This window comes from Miniopterus natalensis, chromosome 10 (assembly GCF_054644295.1).
Source record: "Miniopterus natalensis isolate mMinNat1 chromosome 10, mMinNat1.hap1, whole genome shotgun sequence".
Taxonomy (NCBI): domain Eukaryota; kingdom Metazoa; phylum Chordata; class Mammalia; order Chiroptera; family Miniopteridae; genus Miniopterus; species Miniopterus natalensis.
This window is the reverse complement of record NC_142090.1, coordinates 62,374,191-62,392,328: the sequence shown is the minus strand read 5'-3', so window position 1 is coordinate 62,392,328 and position 18,138 is coordinate 62,374,191. Positions and strand designations below refer to the sequence as shown.

The window sequence follows — 18,138 nt, the reverse complement described above, 5'->3', positions numbered from 1 at the left end:
CCTCCATTTCCCTCCTCTCTTCCTTCTTTCCTTCCTTCCTTCCTTCCTTCCTTCCTTAGGGAAAGAAAGAAAAGGATCTTGGAAGTTAAAAGGGCAAAACTCTAACATAAGAAGTTCAAATTCTTCCTCAGTGTTTGCTAGACCCAGTGTTGTGAGGGACAGCAAGCTTTGACCTGTATTGATACTTCTATTTGCCAAGTACCATGCTAAGAGCTTTACAAGCATGACCTCACTTCATCTTCCTAATAATTCTCAATCCCGTCATGTTGAAAATAAGAAAACGGGGCTCCAAGACGTTAGGTAACTTGCCCACAGGAGCCCAGTGGGAAGAAAGAGTAGGACAGACAGGACTCAAATCCAAGCCCATCTGATGGCATAACCCGTATTTCTCATCACTGTCCTAGTGCGTCTTAAACTTCACGCGCCTGGGAACCATGGGGGGAGCTGGTTAAGAGGCAGACCCGGGTTCCGCGCCGTCCAGCTGGTCAGGGCACCCCATTCGAGTAGCCAGGCTTGGCCCCTTACTGGCATTGTGATCTGCTCTTTCAGGAAAGGGAGAATTCCTTACCTCCGAATGCAAAGAGTCAAAATAAATGTGAAATTACATGTTCAGTTTAAAATCTTCAGGTAGTTTCTAGTCTCACCAAAATGAAAAAAACAAACACAAAACAGTGAATTGTAAAGGTTTTAGAGCAGCAAAACACAGTCTTAAAATTTGTACACTTTACATTTTAGAACAGTTTCCATTTTTAAGGAAAATTATCCCAGAAAGTATAGAGTTCGATGTGTACCTTCTCGCCACACACACAGTTTCCCCTGTTATGAGTATCTTGCATTAGTGTGGGGCGTGTGTTGAATTGATGAGCAGGGCTGTTTACATCAGGGTTCACTCTTTCTGTCGCACATTCCGCAGATTTTGACCCTGCCCCCCTGACAGGGCCCACATGCTGGAGGTCCCCGTTGTCCTCACCGTATCCTTCTGTCTCCCCCAACAGCTGCCACTTATCACATGCATGCTCTGTTGTTTTTCTTATGAAAGAAAAATATATTTTGCTACTCATGTCTCTATTGAAAATGAGAAAATGAAAGACCAGAAAACGCTTCGTGTTTCCAGAAAAGCAGATGAAAGCAGTCCGTAGCTCTCCTTGCCTTTGTTAACTGCCCTGTCCCAATTATTTTTTGAGTTTGAGATGCTCGATACAGAACTCCTTCCTCCTGCAGCTTTGTCTCTATGCCTCCAGCCGGGTAGGACGGCTGATGAAAACAAGGAGAGCAGAGCACTCTAGCCCTGCAGGGCACCTAGCACTTCCCAAGGGCACCCAGGCCTCTTCCTGTCCCCTTCCCACCCTGCCAAAAATAGCACCGCAGTGTCAGGCTCCTCCCACACGGACCAGCCATCTCCTAGGGACTGTCTTGATTTTTGTTGGTATAAAATACAGGATAGCCAGTTAAATTTGAATTGAGTACATTCATTGTTTTCATTTAGTATGTCCACGAAGACTAAAAACACTACACGCACAGGATTTGTTTATTTGAAATTTAAATTTAAGCCAGTGCACTGTTTTTATTTGTTCGTTGTTATATGTTTAGTTGTTTTCTTACTAATTTGGCGGCCCCACCACTAAGACACCTTCCCAGCTGCTCAAGTGTCACCCCAGAGATCAAGCGTCTCATTTTTGCTGGGACCTGCTCTGTGCTCCTCCCACGTGGACCTGCTTTTTGAGTCAGTGTCCCTGTTCTCACTCTGACTCCACAGCTGGCATATAAAATGTCCTGTCACCTTTTTTCTGGCATAATAGTAATGATAGACCTCTCTGCTCATTTTCATTCCTTCCTGTCTTTCCCGTCACCAAGGCAAACATCAGGACAATCCTTAAACAAATAAATGGGTAAAGGAATGTTCTTCCTATGATTCCTTCCTTGGCACCATCATCTGCCCAGGCACAGCCTCTTGTGTTTAGGCTGCACTGTCTTTATTTTGCCACATTCGTTTGCTGCAACTCACCCCAGCCCTTTTTATTTTATGCAAAATCTTGAAGTACCCTTTCTCAGTCCTTCCTTCAGCTGATCAGAGACAAGACACCATGCAGTTACAAACTTGCCATCTTTTATATATTAGGATCTTTTTTGTTATGATAGTTTTAGAGCCAAGTCATAAACTATGAATTATTTGACTTGATGAAGCCATCGCAGTGGGATCTGTGAGCATTTTCTGGGTATAAGAGGAATAGACCTGTAGATCTGAGGAAGATCTGGTGACTTGTTTTTATGCCATGGAGATCAACTAATGAAGGGACTTGTCTTGTAATTATTTTCCCCAGAGGTTGGGGTTTCAAATCCTCTGACCTCTCCATTACTCCGCCAGTAAAGGCTCTCAGACCCTTTCAGGTAGAAGCACATGCTGGTCTCTTCTGTCACGGTGTTGCTATAAAACTAAGAGGAAAAAGCCAAGAGAACTAGAGGTCATTTTAAGAACTAGATAATTCAAGACTTATGACCTAGTTTATGAGTTTCAAAGCTGAGAGGGTTGGGACTTAGGGGTGGCACAGAGAACTGTGAAAGCAAAAATCAGAGCAGAAATCTCAGTGTATGAGCTTAGCAAGCCCGGGTCCCACTCCTGTTCAGCTGCACAGGAAATGAGTCTGTGTAGCACCATTTCGAATGACAGCCCTGAACTGTCACATCCGTCACTCACTGTATTGGCTGCACTTGACTATTCTCCAAAATCAGTCTCACCCTCAATAGCAGAAAGTAAACTGCCCCTGAGAAGTACCAGAGTTTGCCAAAGTAAGTTCGTTTTTTATTTCTTCTTAGTTATCCCTGTAATCCGGACCAAATGACTTGATGCAATTAGGTTTCGGTCCATTAAGTTTGTTAAAAAAAGTGCTACACCAACTTGGGGGTTTTTTTGGTGACCACTGCGGTGAGGCGAAGATCACCTGTCAGGGAGAAGGCTTTTTTTATTTCTAGTGAATTTAATCAAAGCATCAAGAAACAAATTTGTGAGGAAAGTGAAACTAGATAGGAAGATCCCAAGGTAGTAAAATAAATGGTTATATGTCAACATCATTAATAGTCAACCACCGATTTTGTTTTGTTTTGTTTTGATTTGTTTGTATACCCAAGTTCCCTCAGGGAATGTGACTTAGAGGTAATGAATGACTTAACAGTCCTTTCCCAGGCCTTTCAGTCCCATTGAGGGCCCAGTTTCACTTTTGCCTTCAAAGTTGATGAATGCCACCAGAGACAATATTTTTTTTATGTAGCACTATTTTCTTTATCAAAGTTATTATTTTTTCCAGAAATTAAATGTATCCAGATAATTTAAAATATGCTTAGAGATTTTAAGCTTGTAAAGTTGAATATTATAAATGTGAATTAAAGTCAACTGGCTTTTTTACAAGTCCCTTTAGCCTCAGAGCAGGAAAAATACTTCACAAATCTGAAAATAGTACAAAGACGCAAAAGAGCTAAAGTTCTGACGTGGGATGGATTTTTCATTTAAAGGCATCAGTTACACTCAGCCTGCTTATTTATGCGTCCTCCGTGGTACTGAAGCTCAGTGAATTTGTAATAGATTTCTCCTAAATTATGGAATTACATAATGTTACAGCTAGACTAATTGCTGAAGCAATACAGTCTAAATCTCTGTTGTAGGAGATAGGAAAATGAAAACCAAAGTGAGTGTGTGATTTGTCCGAAGTCACAGTTTGCGGCAGATGGTTCTTGAGGCCCGTCGCCAGGCTCCCTTTACGCAATTAGGCAGCGCAGTAATACTGTTCTGGGCCACACAGCATCTGTTCCAACCTTTTTCTTCTTTGGCTTCCTGGACCGTGGATGCTGGGCAGCTAAACCCTGCACCTCCTAGGCTCACTTTCAGCCAGGATTCGACATGTGGCCTGGTGAAAGGAAAGAATGACCTGCGGGACTGTCTGTCTTATTCCAGCCTCAGGGAGGCTTGAGCAGAGTTAGATTTTTATTTCTTTTCATTTTTAAATTTTCACTTTTCCAAACAAATGTTAACTTTGTATTTAATTTGTTCAAGCATTTCAGAGAATTTATCCCGAGGCAATATTCTTGAAAGCTGGGTTTGAGCCCATATGCGTTACAATGATTGCTTGCAATGACTGAGTATTTTCGTAGCATTCGTTCAAATGTATTTGAGCAGTGTTTCACATCCGAAGCTTTGGGCCGATGTGGTCTCAGAAAGATTCTTTCAAGGTATAAATCTGTCCATTGTGAACTGAATGGACGGGGTGACAGAGAATGAATGTCCACCTTCAACTCTAGCGGGTCACTGTCTTGATATGGTATCAATCAGAGTGTGACCTTCCGTGAGATTTTTAGAAATATCCATGTGGTTAAATGAAGGATCCACTTATGTTCCCAAGTATGCTGTACCTAGTTGTTGAGATTGTTATGTAGCCTGTACTTTATGGACTATGGCTGCAATAAGGAGTGACAGCTCGGCACATGACCTTTGGGGTGCTAGGTGATCAGCAAAGTGTTTAGGCTTGGGAATCCTAACCCGGGTCTCCCCTCTGCTCACATGACCACATTCTCTTCAACTTGATTTCTTGCGACCAAAACACACCCCGGGCATGTGATTGGGACATCAGCAGCTGTAATCCAAGGCTTCTGTGTGCTCTTGCCCTGGATACTCTCTCTTTTGGGTCCCCTTAAGGCTAAGTAAACATTGTGCTGGCTGAGACTATTGCGCCTTGAAAACCTGAATGACAATCCAATGGGGAAACCCACTCTTGTGATCTTGCACTGAGGTTCTGCCAAGCAGTCCACCTGCATGTCCCAGGAGGCAGAAGTGAGCACCAGGTGAGGTGGCCATGTGCAAAGCCATCAAAGCTTCTAGAAGGCACAACAGCAGAAGTATGTGGTTTGTCTAGGGCAGTGACACTGGCTTTCTATTGTTCAGACTCTAGAATCATAGGTGGGAGCACCAAGCTACGCCAGCAGGGACTTTTCCGTTAACTGGTGTGTGATGGAATGCGTTCCTAGACTCTCTGCTCCTGGCTGCGTAGATTCTGTGGGCCAACCAAACCCTTTAACACGCATCTTTCTACTAGGTAGAAGAGATTATTTTTCTGCCATTAAGAACCCTGATCAATAGAGTAAGTTTTTTCTTTTTCAGTGAAGGGATTGTGCGGAGTATTTTAGTCCAGTTTGGCTTTATTTTTGTGTGAAACTCTGAATTAAAGCCACCACATCTGCAGACTCTAAGGGGCAAGATTTGCTTCTGAAGGCATTTGCCTGAAATTCAGAAGCCCCCCTATGACTGGGTTATGGTTTGCTGACCACTCACCTGGGTTTTCCAGTCAGTCGGACAGCCAGCCACTTGAGGAGGAAGAGAAATAGGCCCTGTGGTTCATTCTGCTCAGGTTGCATTGCCACGAGAGTGGGATAACGTAGGCGGCCTCTTTGGCCTCATGAACCTTCCAACAAACAGCCAATGATAGGTTTTAAAGATCTTGTTTTAAAGATGCTTTACCTGCTTTGCTTTAGGGGAGCAACAGGAAACAGGGGAGGCAGGAAAACAGGTGCAATGGGGTGGCCCCCGCCCACCCTGCCAGGTAAAAGTGCTTCACTCTGACTTTTGTCGACCACCACCCATCACAGCAGCAATGCCCAGGGTTCCACAGTCAACACAACGGTTGGCAAACATGTTTATTGGCCATCTACTAGGTATTGGGCCATCGTGAAAGCTGCAAAGAGAAAGACATGATTTTTGCTCACAAGGAACTTCTGTATGAGGAAAAATCAGTCTCTTCTGATGCATTTGGGCGTTGTTAGAGGAATCCAGGAGGGAGGGCGAGACTGGCATGGAGACTGATGAGCCAGAGGAGGGGAAGGGGAGGGTCCAGGGAAGGCAGGGACCCTGAAGGCGAGAGTCTCTAAAGAGGCATCATTTGAGAGAAGAGAAAGGAAGCACACTTTCTAGCTGGGAAGAAATGGACTGAACAAAGTCGAGAGGAAATGGGAATGGAGAGGGAACTGCCCGTGAGCGGACGTACTTGCTTTAAGGGAAACGATTACACGGACAAAGCAGAAAAATGTTCTGTGGAGATACAGGGAAGGGGCTGGAACAGAGTCCTAAAGCTTGAGTTCCACGATGGCTCCTGTCCTCACATGGAGAAAGGCAACAGGGCAGCAGGTGTAAGCCTTCTATTCACTGCTGCTGCCTCCAGTGTGTCTCTGTACTTAGGACTCACATTGAGTGGCTCCAGATACACAAGCACAGGCCCTAAACCCTCAATGAAGAAAGTGTATTTAAGAACATTTCTATTCATTTGCTCATTTATTTAATAAGCACTAAGTACCCAATAATAATAATTACTAATTACACACATTGTACAAGAAGAGGTCCGTGTGTCTGGCTGGATGCATCCATGTTTGTGGCAGACAGGTGATTGCCTGGTACTATCAGTTTTCAGATTTGAGGCCCACTTGTGTGACCTCAGAACCTCAGGAAATTTGCCACAGTCTCCTCCTTTGGGGAGAGTTTCTATCATCTAGTGATCACTGCCACACCTCAGTGTCTCCCTGCACAGGGCACTAGAGTGGGGATGGCCCCATTGGTCGGCATGACTACCAGGTGACCAGTGTGGGGTGCTCATCTCTGGGCTGACACAGAGGCATGCTGAGAACCCCGTGAGCAACAAGAGGCCCCCTGAGAGGGTAAGACCACTGGAAAGCAAGTGTCTAAAGGGCCACTTGATGAGCACAGGACCAGTCGGTGCTGACCCAACAGGGGATCCATCTATCGCTTTCACTAATTTATCTCCTTTGGGAGGAAATATAATGGTGCAGTGGTTAAGGCACAGGCGCTGGGCAAACAAAAAATGGTCATCCCAGCTCTTGCACATCAGCTCTTTGACCTCAAGGAAATTTTAATTTCTCTAAGTTTCAGATTATTCATCTGTAAAATGGAGAAAATACGAGCATCCCAAATCATAGGGAAGTTGAAGTTTAAATGAGAGAACCCATGTAAATCCCAGTGCCTGGCGTATAGTGGGCGTTGTTAGCTATAGGTGCTGGAGATGTTTTTGCGTCTCCTCTCCAAGTCCCCCGCATTACCAGCTGTGTGATAATGGAGGTTTAGACACCTCTCCTGTGCCGTGAGCGCAGTGTTAAGCTTTGTCATTGCAAGGTTGTTACAGGGGAGGGATTTCTTGCTATTTTTGCTGCCTGTTCCTGCACGTGGCTGTCAACGGTGCACGTGTTAGGATATCCAGTGGGACTCTCCCCAGCAAGCCCAGGATGTATAGACTCTTGTCAAAAGCTTGTAGCCTGGACTGATGATCACTGGACGTGGCCCTCCCAACGTGGACACTGAGATCCCAGGCCCCATGGCACACAGACACGTGGGTTTCCGATGCCTTCACTGTGTGTGCTTGCCACCAACCCCAGCCTGCCTGCACTCTGTCTCCCTCTACACATGCACACTGCCCTACAGATGAGCAGGACCCCAATACCCCACCTTCCTCTGCAAGGCTGCCTGCCAGTCTCAGTGCACCCCCCACAGGGCAGTGTCTGCTGGCCCAGCAAATACAAGCTCTAGTCTGGGCAACGCAGCCAACACCTCCGCTGTCCCCAGACTGCAACCTCGCCGTCCCCAGTGAGCTCTGGATTTAGAATTTTACTATTCTACCCTGGTGCTTGGGTCTCCTTTCAGGCATCCAGTGTGAGTGGCAATAGTCACTAGATGTGTTATTACTATGCAGATAGTTAATTCTTTTAACGTTGCTTAGCAACAATTATTCAACATTCAGCTCTTGTCAGTTTTTGCACTGAGATGATTTAAAACCCTGAAGGGGGTGTACTATTTCAGGTACCTAGCATTGAACTCTATTATTTCTTTGCTAAAATAGCACAAGTTAATCTTACATTTGTATAACAATAATACCTTTACTTAAGCCCATAATTGCCAGCTGAGCCCAGCATTTCTGTATGTTTCTGTCAGGCTTGGAGATACGCAGAACACAAAATTAGTTAAATAAATACATGTGTGTTCCAAATTCACTAATCTTGAGGGTCAAGAAGCATTTCTTGATCAAATAAATCCTGAAAAGGATGGAAAACGTAGTTAGATTAGATCCATTTACCAGTCTCTTCTAAATCGATAATTCTGTAGGAATCTGATTGACATTTCAAAGGTCCTCTAGTCTCCTCTATCAGGTATCTCACCAAAAGAATAAACTAGAGGCCAGAGAGAAAGCGCAAACCACCCTCAGTGGCATTCACTGCAAAACCAATTTTCTTTGAAACGTATCAACATAAAATGGTGCCAGGGACTAAAGAAAAAAGTGTTATATATGGTGTAATAAAATAAAGCAAGAAGTGCAAACACCAAGGTAACCATTATCTTTATTTTCCCTCTCAAACAGGTATGTTCTTATGTTTTATGGAACAAGTCTATGAAATGTTATGTATAAGTAGACAGAAATTGTGGAGCATTGGATTGTGCTACAAGAAGAGAAGCTAATTATGCTCAATGAAAGAAAAGCTGTGGTTGAATCCTTAAATGGAATAAAATAATTATTTTCTTACTTTATTGGATATTCAGGGTGGGTACTCAGTAATGTGTATTTTTTAAAATCCAACATCATAATAGTGAAATGCTCTTCTCTAATAAAGCCCAATATGTCGTGGAGGGGGAGTGTCAAGAATAATGATAAACATTCATATAAATATCACCCAGTCAATAGAAAACATTGCCACCCAGGACCCCAGAAGACCCCCAAGGGTCCATTCCCAGTCACAACCTATTCATTCCCTGGGAGGTAACCATCCTCCTAATTCTTGTGACTGGTATTTCTGTGTTTTTCTGTGTGGTTTTACCACCAAAATCTGCATCCCTTACAATACTGTCTTATTGTGCCTGTTTTTGAACTTTGTACAAGTGGGTTCATACTGTATTTGACTCCTTTCGATCAGTATTATAGTTGAGAGAAGCTGCTCATTCAGCTTCATTGCTGCAGGACTATACCATAACTTTTTACCTGTTCTGGGGAGGAACGTTAGCATGTTTCTGGTTTGGGGCTGCTAAAAGAATTCTTACATGAACATCCTTGTATCCGAATCCTCCACAAGTACACAAGATCATCTAGTGTACATATGTAGGAGGAATTTTGTGGGTTGTGAATATTAATAACAACATACACTTTACAGTGTTTATTATGTTCCCGGGTCCTGAGCATTTCACATAGATTAACTCATTTATTCCTCACAAAAATCCTATGAGGGCAAAAATTGGTTCTTGGGGGGGGGGGGGGCAGTAAGTCTTACTTTTTTATGTATAAAGTCACATGCTCAAGGTCACAGAACTAAAAAGATGGGATTCAAATCCTTGTACAGCAGGTCCACAGATAACATTGTTTAATTCAATGTTGTTTCGTGCCATAGAAACTTAACTGTTGTTTATATTGATTAACGTATGGGAAAGTGGGTTTCATTGTACATTGTTTTGCTTAAAGTCACAGAACTTATTAGTGACATTAAGTGATAGGCAGTTAGCAGCAGAATCTGTGCTCAACTACCACATCATAATGCAATAGTATTTATAAACATCTTCACATAGAGAATGTCAAGCTGTTTTCCAGAGGTTGTACTACTTTATACTCTCACAGCAGGATTAGTTTCCATTACTTTCTATCTTTACCAACAGTTCTTATTGTCACCTTATTTTAGTCAATCTGGAAGTTGTGTAATGCAATCTCACTGTGATTTGTATTTGTGTTTACTGCAAATGAGGCAAAGGATTTTTTTATGTTTACTGGCCATGTGAATTTCCTTATTTGTAAATTTCTTGTTCAAGTTTTGTTGCCTGTTTCCTATTAGATTTTACTTCTTTCTCGCTGACATATAGTTCTTTAGATGTTCCGAATATAGTTAGCCCTTCACACCCGTGTGTCCCAAGTCTGCAGATTCAACCGTGGATCAAAAATATTAGAGGAAAAAAGTTATGTTACTTCTGATGTGTACCATGTAGTTAGGCCTGCAATGGTTGTGTCTGTACTGAACATGTACAGACTTTTTTCCTTGTTATTATCTAAACAATACAGCAATATTTACATTTTATTAGGTATAAGTAATCTAGAGATGCTTTAAAGTATGTAGGAGGATGTGTATAGATTACATGCAAGTACTAAGCCATTTCATATACGGGACTTGAGTACCCATGGATTTTGGTATCCACAGGGGTTCTGGAGACGATTCCCAGAGATACCGAGGGGAGACTGTACTGTTTCTTTGGCCACTATATGTGGTTCTCTCTCTTCACTCTAAGGCTGCATTTGCACACTTCACTGCTTTTGATGGAAAAAATAACATGTTCATGTGTTCAGATTATTCATTTTTTTTCCTTTGATGTTAGAGCTAGCTGTCTTATTTAAAAAATCCTCTCCCTACCCCAATATTTTGAAGCTATTCTCTATATTGTTCTTATATATTGTATTGTTACCATTTTCCCTTTAACATGTCCACCTTTAAGAAACCTACAAAAAGTTCTAGGTTTCAGGTACCAAAAAACCCAACTGTCTTAGAACCATTTAAAAAGCAGTCTTTTCTCCACTGTAGGGCAGTACCACTTTTGTCATAAACCGGCCTCCATATGATAAAATGCTACACTACCTTAAAAACTATAGCTGTATTTTGATACGTGGCAGGCAGGGTAAGTCCTATTACATCATTCTTCTTAGAGCATGCCTTGGCTATTCTTGGTCCTTTGCACTTCCATATAAACTTTAAAATATGTTTGTCAATCACAAGTTGTAATGAAGATTTGCATTGAAATTACAAATCATTTGGGGATAATTAAGATACTTTCATTAAATTTTCCAATCTTTGAGCACGGAATACCACTTTAAGTCTTCTTTAGTGTCTTCAAAATTTCCTAATTTTCTCCAGAATTTTGAACATCTTTTGTGAAATTGCTAAGTATTTAGTGTTTGTTGATATTACTTTAAATTTTCATGTTTGTTGCTGCTATACAGAAATGCAATTGATTCTTGTATAGCAATTTTTGCATCTAACAAACTTAAATTCTTTTATTCATGCTAATAATTTGTAGATTCTCTTAGATTTTCTACATATTCAGTAATATCTGAGGCTAACAGTTTTGACTTGAAAAGCAGTGATGACAGACATTCCTGTCTCATTCCCAGTCTCAAAGAGAAAGCTCTCAAGGATGCATCACTGCTGCAGATGTTTGGTAGAAACCCTTTAATTAGATTTATGAAGTGCTCTTTATACCTAGTTTAAGTGTTTTATCATGAATAGATTGAATGTTTAGCAAATGCTTTTTTCTACATCTAATGAGATGATTATGAGATGGATCCTAGTTTTTTCTAATGTAAAAACAACTTTGGATTCCTGGCATAAACTTGCTGAGGTCATGAAGAATCATCCTTTGCTGGATTTGTCTTACTAATTACTTAACTTAGGATTTTGCATCTATGCTCCTAAGTGCAATTAGGCTGTCATTTTCCTTTCTCATATCATCATTTGGTATCAGGTATTTATTCACTGGTCTCATAAAATGAGTTAGGAAGTATCCCTTTTTCTATTCACTGGAATTAAATTTGGATTTATTTATTCTTAAATATTTGGCAGTAATCACCAAAGTTGTTTAGGCGTGGAATTTTCTTTCTCGGAGTATTGACTCAATTAATTTAATGGCTATAGAATCAATCTTTGTCTATTTTGGTAAGCTGTATGTTTCTAAAAATGTGTCCATTTCTTGTACATGCTACAAATTTATTGGCTTTAAGTCGTTCATAATAGCATATCTAATGTCACAACAGAAATATTGTTTTTCACTCCTGACATTAGTTAATGTGTACCTGCTCTTTTTTTTCTTAGTTAACTTTGCCAGAAGTCTATCACTGCTAAGTATTTTCCCAAGAATAAACTTTTGGTTTTTTCATTACTTTCTGCTCTAATCTTGTTTTAATCCTCACTGGAGGATATTTTTTCCATTGCCTTTCAGGGAGAGAGAGAGAAACATCGATGTGAGAGACATCAGTTGGTTGCCCCTGGCAAGCACCCCGGCCAGGGATCAAGCCTGCAACTGAAGCACGTGCCCTTGGCCAGAATCAAACCTGAGACCCTTCGGTCAGAGGGCAAATGCTCTAACCGCCGAGCCAAACCGGCCAGGGCTCTGCCCTAATCTTTATTCCTTCAGTTTCCTTTGAGATTGTTTTGTGCTGTGTTTCGAATATATTAAGATAGATGCTTTTCTGGTTAATCTTCAGCCTTTCTTCTAGACACATTTAAGGCTATCAATTTTATTAAGCATTTCAATAGTATTCAGTTCTACTTATATTCTAGGATCTATTAGGATTTCATGATTGATTCAAGGAAACTGTGTTAACTTCCTAAAATGTGGGGCTGCTCAATCACTTCCTTCCACAATAACAATTTAAAATGAACATCCTAGTGAACTGAACTTTCATTATATGAAGTTACTTTCTTTATCTCTAGCAGTGTTTCTGCCTTAACAATTTTTTTCAGGTAGTACTATATCTACATCAGCTCACTTTTGGTTGGTATAACTTTTGCCATCATTTCACTTTAAAGCTTTGTAATTTATGCTTTAGGTGTGGACTCTTACAGCAGCATATAATTGCTTTCATTTTTCAACCATTTTAACAATCTGCCTTTAACTAGATAACTTAGTTCATTTACATTAAATGTAACTTCTGACATAATCAGGTTATATCTATTACCTCATTTTTTTTTCTATTTATCCTTCCCCTGTTATTACCTATTTCATTTTCCCCCTCTACTAGCTTGGAAGTTAGTCATTTTTATATAACAACCATTTTAGCGGCTGTTACACAGAAATGAGTTATACACTAGAAATCACATTTATACTTAATCAGTTTCTTCATTCTCTCCTCAGACCATCCACACTTAAAGCACTTACTCTAGTCACTATCCTACAAACATATATATTCATGCGTATTTTAAAATCCCCCATTTGTTTAACCCCATGAAAAGCCATTATTGTTCTATATCGTAAATGCCCCTTTAAATTAATTGATATTTACAAGCATCTTGGTTCTTTCATCACCTTCCTAACTATATCCAGCACACCCTCTAGAATTTCCTTCAGTAAGAATCTGCAGGTGGCAACCCTGCTCGTGTTTGTTGTCTGAAACTGTCTTTATTCCACCATCATTCTCTTTCTTTTTTTTTTTTTAGAGAACAGATTTTTCATTTTCCCAAAACACTAAAATAGCACATGACATGGTAATCTAGCACAGGAGACTGGTATATGCAATCCATCATCCTGGACATGGCTGTTTGACTTGGGGACTCCGTAAAAACTCACACTCTTAAGTGACCTTTATCAAAGTTATCAATTAACAAAAAAGGAGCGATCTCAGGAAAACCTTACTGTACAGGAGACCTCGACTAGAGATTAGAAGCTTCCTACAGAGGAAACACTTGAGGTTCCTGAGACGGAGCCTCACGCTTACTTCTGTTTCAGGTAACACCATCATTCTTGAAAGATGTTTGGCGAGTACAGAATTTAAGTTGGAAGTTATTTTTGCTCACACATTAGCGATAGTCATTCAGCTGGTTTCTGGCTTTCATTACTGCTGTTGAAAAGCCAGCTAAAGAGTATACATGATGCTGCTTTGAAAGTTATCTGTGACTTCTGCTTTGTTTTGGCTGCTTTTACAAGTTTTTGTCTTTCACATTCAACCGTTTCATTGTGCTTTACGTAAGTGAAGGTTTCCCATTTATCCTGCTGGGATAAACTTGGGGACTGGGATTTTTCACCAATTTGAAAAATTCTCAGCAATAATTGCTTCAGACACTGCTTCTGCCCTACCATCTACCTGAAACCATGCCTGGCTACACATGAGGCCCCCTGCCTCACCCTCCTCCTCGTCCTCCAGTTTCCCAGCTCCTTTTGCTACATGCATCTTGGGTGATTCCTGCTGCCCCCCTTTTGCAGTCATTCATTCTCTTTCCAGGTCCATCTAATCTTCTGTGAAACCTGCCCATTGATCTATTTTTAATTTTAGTTATTCTGTTTTCCATTTCTACACTTCTATTTGGTTATTTTTCAAATACGCTGTCCATTTTTATAATGCCTTGTTTCCTGTAGATATTTTCAAATTTTAAACACAGATGATTTATACTACATACATGCTAATCCCAGTTGTTTTCTGGTGGTCCTGGCTGCCTCACTCACGGTGCTGGTCTTCCCTGAGGTTTATTTAAATGTGAGTCCTTCACTTCCTAGGCAATTATCTGTGACCCTAGCATTCTCCAAAGTTGTTCAGTGGCAGCTGGGAAGTTTCCAAGGTTCTGCGTTCAGTTTGCATAATGTTGCTACCCACATTCTTTTGAACAAATCAAGAAACAAGTCAGTCTGGGTTTGAAGAATTGGAAAATATATAGAGGTCTTGATGAGAAGAGCTGCAAAGGGCATGGGTACCGGGAGTGACAGAGGACTATGGCCATTTTGCAATCCGCCAGGTGGTGGTGTCAGGATTGCTGAATATTGAGGCGGTAGACTCTAGGAAAATAGTGAAATCTAGACTGAATTAGAGAATTCTGAACTGGTGAACTGGGTATAAGTTAATATCTTGCACTCACTGAAAAGGGAAGAAGAGTACACTTAATTTTAAATGAGTGAGAAAAATCCAAATAGAATTTCAGACAGAGATCTGAAGTTCAGAAATGAGGTTTACGTTATGTATTTAAGAGTGCAACTAATATTTGAAGCAATGATGTGTAAAGTAGGATTCCTAGAGATAAAGTCCCAGAGCACATCATTATTTTTTCAAAGAGTTAGGCAGTACACAAACCAGGTAGGAGTGCTTTAAAAGCAGTAAATAATAGTTAATACTATCAAGTCTCACAGGAGCAAATACAAATTAATTTTTAAAGAGCTGACATATGCTGCACAACTTAAACTTCTACAGTGATGTCAATTATTTTTCAATACAATGGGGGGGGGCCTGATATAAATGTAATTGCACCTGAAAAATGACCACTTCAGAGATCTCAGGGTAAACATGAAATAAAAATACAAGTTGTTTTAGTTTGTAATATTTTTTAAAATTCACAAACATTTTAAGATTTGAATGGGATTACCATTTGATTTTTTTCACTTAATGACCTTAAGTATAAGAAAATTTATAAAAGTGTTTTTAACTCCCCAACCATTAGACAATAAATGAGATTCTCAAGATAACTACAAATTATTTTACAGGTCATCAGTTGTTAACAAACACTGTAGAAATGTATTATACTATCATTTGTATGATAGATTAATACTGAGTCTTAAAGCTTCTTTTTAACCTTTCATTGTAAATGAACAATGACCCAGGGAGAAGGGACATTTAAAAGAATAATCACACGTATTATGAAAGTAGGAATGATGAAACTTTTAAGATGACAATGTATTTAATTAAATAATCTGGCTGAAATTCTACATCCGTATTATCATGATGTACTTATCTGATGAAACTAAAACCATGAGGCTAATGCTCAAACAAGAATAGCATTAAAAACAAATTTATACATAAATTTTTTTTGCAAAATTCCAGAAGTTTGTCCTGTTTAGAGCTGTTCTTCCTTATTTAGTCCAATAATTGAATCCCATCTGGCAAGTACTGTTACTCCTCTATCATGTAAAGTTCCGTCCACTGGTGACCTGATCCATACACTTCAGTGAGCATTCATAACATCCCCCAACAAAAAATATATATTTTATTACACCAGGCACTCTTCAAAGCCTAAAAGCTCAAATTTTTAAAACCAATGAGAGTTAAAATAAGGGGTTTTGAACTGTAAATGCTTGTTAAGCTTTACTGTATAGACTAACATTTTGGTTTCCTAGACTCAGTGATACTAAATTGCCTATTGGGTTTAGTGGCTTCTTGCATCAGCTCCTGCAGCTGTCCTATTTGTTCATCACGAAAGTCATTAAGTTTTTCTTCTGGTAGGGCTGTTCCAAAGCATGCTTTTTCAGTCGAATTTTGGCTGTTTTCGTTAGCTTGTTGCCATAGCACTGCTGCATACGCCTAGTAAAAAGAGAAAAAATAAGATCAGTAGTCATACATTAATGTTGGAGGAAATGAAGACTTCCAAGTACTTGCTTTTCTCCATCACTGAGTCTTCTGCCTTTGATGAAAAAGATACAAAAGATACTATAGCTGTGTCTTTACTATTCAGTGATAATTTCAAGTATCTTACTTTTAGAATTTTAGGAGACTTAATAAACTTTTAGCAAAATTCTTCACCTGGAAAGCTGTGGGGTGGGAGGCCGATGGAGGAGCTTCAGAAATGTGTATAAACCACTCAAAAATCATGTGCATGTACACACATGGCACTGTTCTGGAGCCATACTTTCATTAGATTTTCAAAGGGATAAACCATCGATCTTAATCGATTTAAAAATGGGTCTCAAAATTTAAATTAAAGATGGGGATGAACTTAATAAATCACACTACAAAAAAAAAAATTCAGACCTTTAAGCCTTCAATATTTAACAACCATTTTTGTCAGGAAAAAATTCTACATTTTTCATGCCGTAATTTTTCTCTCAGTCAACATCTTCAGCCCAACATTCCAACTACTGTTGTCTTACACAAGTGACACTTTTTTGAACAGATAGATTGATTATAGAGTAAGAATAATTTAATCAGGCGAGAAGTACTACTGTATTTCAGTTCATGAAGTTAAAGATTACATGGCTAAGTGAATGAAGTAGTTAACTCTAGATAATGTTACTACTCTGTCAGGTTTAAGATAATGAAATTGCTTATAACTGCCAGCATCACCAAAGAAACTTTAATTCCAGACATTTCTCTTTTTTTTGGAAGTTGTAACTGGTTTTTATTTCATCAACATACTACACTAAAGTGGCTTTAAACATAGAAGGAAAACCACTCTTATCCCGAAATGCCCACTTTTCAGCAATGCATACTTAATCCAAGCATGGAAAAGGGAAAGTTAACAATTTCACCTAACTCCATGACTGGTGGTGTTTTGTTTTTTTTTGCATTTATTGGGGTACACTGGGTAATAAAATTATATAGGTTTCAGGTATACAGTACTACAATACATCATCTGTGTTTACACCCCAAATCAAATCTCCTTCTAGCACCATTTATTCCCCCTTCCCTCTGGCAATCACCATATTGTTGTCTGTATCCATGAGTCGGTCTCTCTACTTTGTTAGTTTATGTGCACATTGTAAGTGAAATCATATGGTACTTGTCTTTCTCTGTCTGGCTTATTTTACTTAGCATAATACTCTCCAGGTCCATCCATGCTGTCACAAAAGGTAAGATTTCCTTCTTTATTTATGGCTGAATAGTATTCTATTATGTAAATATACCACAGCTTTTTTTATCTACTGATGGGCAATTGGGCTGCTTCCAAATCTTGGCTACTATAAATAATGCTGCAATGAACATAGGGGTCCATATGTTCTTTCAAAATAGTGTTTTGGGTTTCTTTGGCTATATTCCAAACCTTTACTTGTATTAGAAATAATATTTTCTTTATGTTTACAAAAATCCATTTCATATAATCATATAATAAAAACACACAAAAACTGCACATACCTTAAGCTTTATGAATCCCACTTCTAAATGTATGCCCCAGAGCAGAGTTTCTCAACCTTGACACTACTGATAATTTGGATAATACTTTGTAGTGGAGTGGGTAGGTACCCATTTTTGCATTACAGGATGTTTAAGAGTATCTCTGGTCTCTATCCACTAGATGCCAGTAGCACCCTTCCCCTCAGTCTTGATAATCAAAAATGTCTCCAAACATTGCTAAACGATCCCTGTCAGGCAAAATTGTCTCAGGTTGAAAACTATTGTCCTAAAGAAACTTTCAAACATGTAAACAAGTAGCATGCACAAGAATGTTTATTGTGGCATTGCTTGTTAAAGCAAAATTTTGGAAACTATCTAATTGTACTTCAATAGGAGGACAGTTACACTGAGGTTTATTCAGATACTTTTTTATAATCCATTATAGTAAATGAACTAAATGTCTGTGCATGAACATGGATAAATCTCCAAAGCAAATAGAAGCCAAAAAGGTCCTTGTTTGTAGAAATGAAAAAATCAATACATTCATATT

At 39.6% G+C, this 18,138-nt stretch overlaps 1 protein-coding gene across 1 annotated transcript in view; it reads right to left on the bottom strand.

The window, feature by feature from the left end:
• Nucleotides 1-15,422: 15,422 nt before the first annotated feature.
• SDHAF3 (succinate dehydrogenase complex assembly factor 3) overlaps nucleotides 15,423-18,138 on the bottom strand; it is a 34,733-nt gene continuing 32,017 nt past the window's right edge. The window contains exon 2 of the mRNA XM_016218770.2: nucleotides 15,423-16,061. Within this exon, the coding sequence (XP_016074256.2) occupies nucleotides 15,858-16,061 (204 nt within the window). The 3' untranslated portion in view covers nucleotides 15,423-15,857. The remainder of the gene's footprint in view (nucleotides 16,062-18,138) is intronic.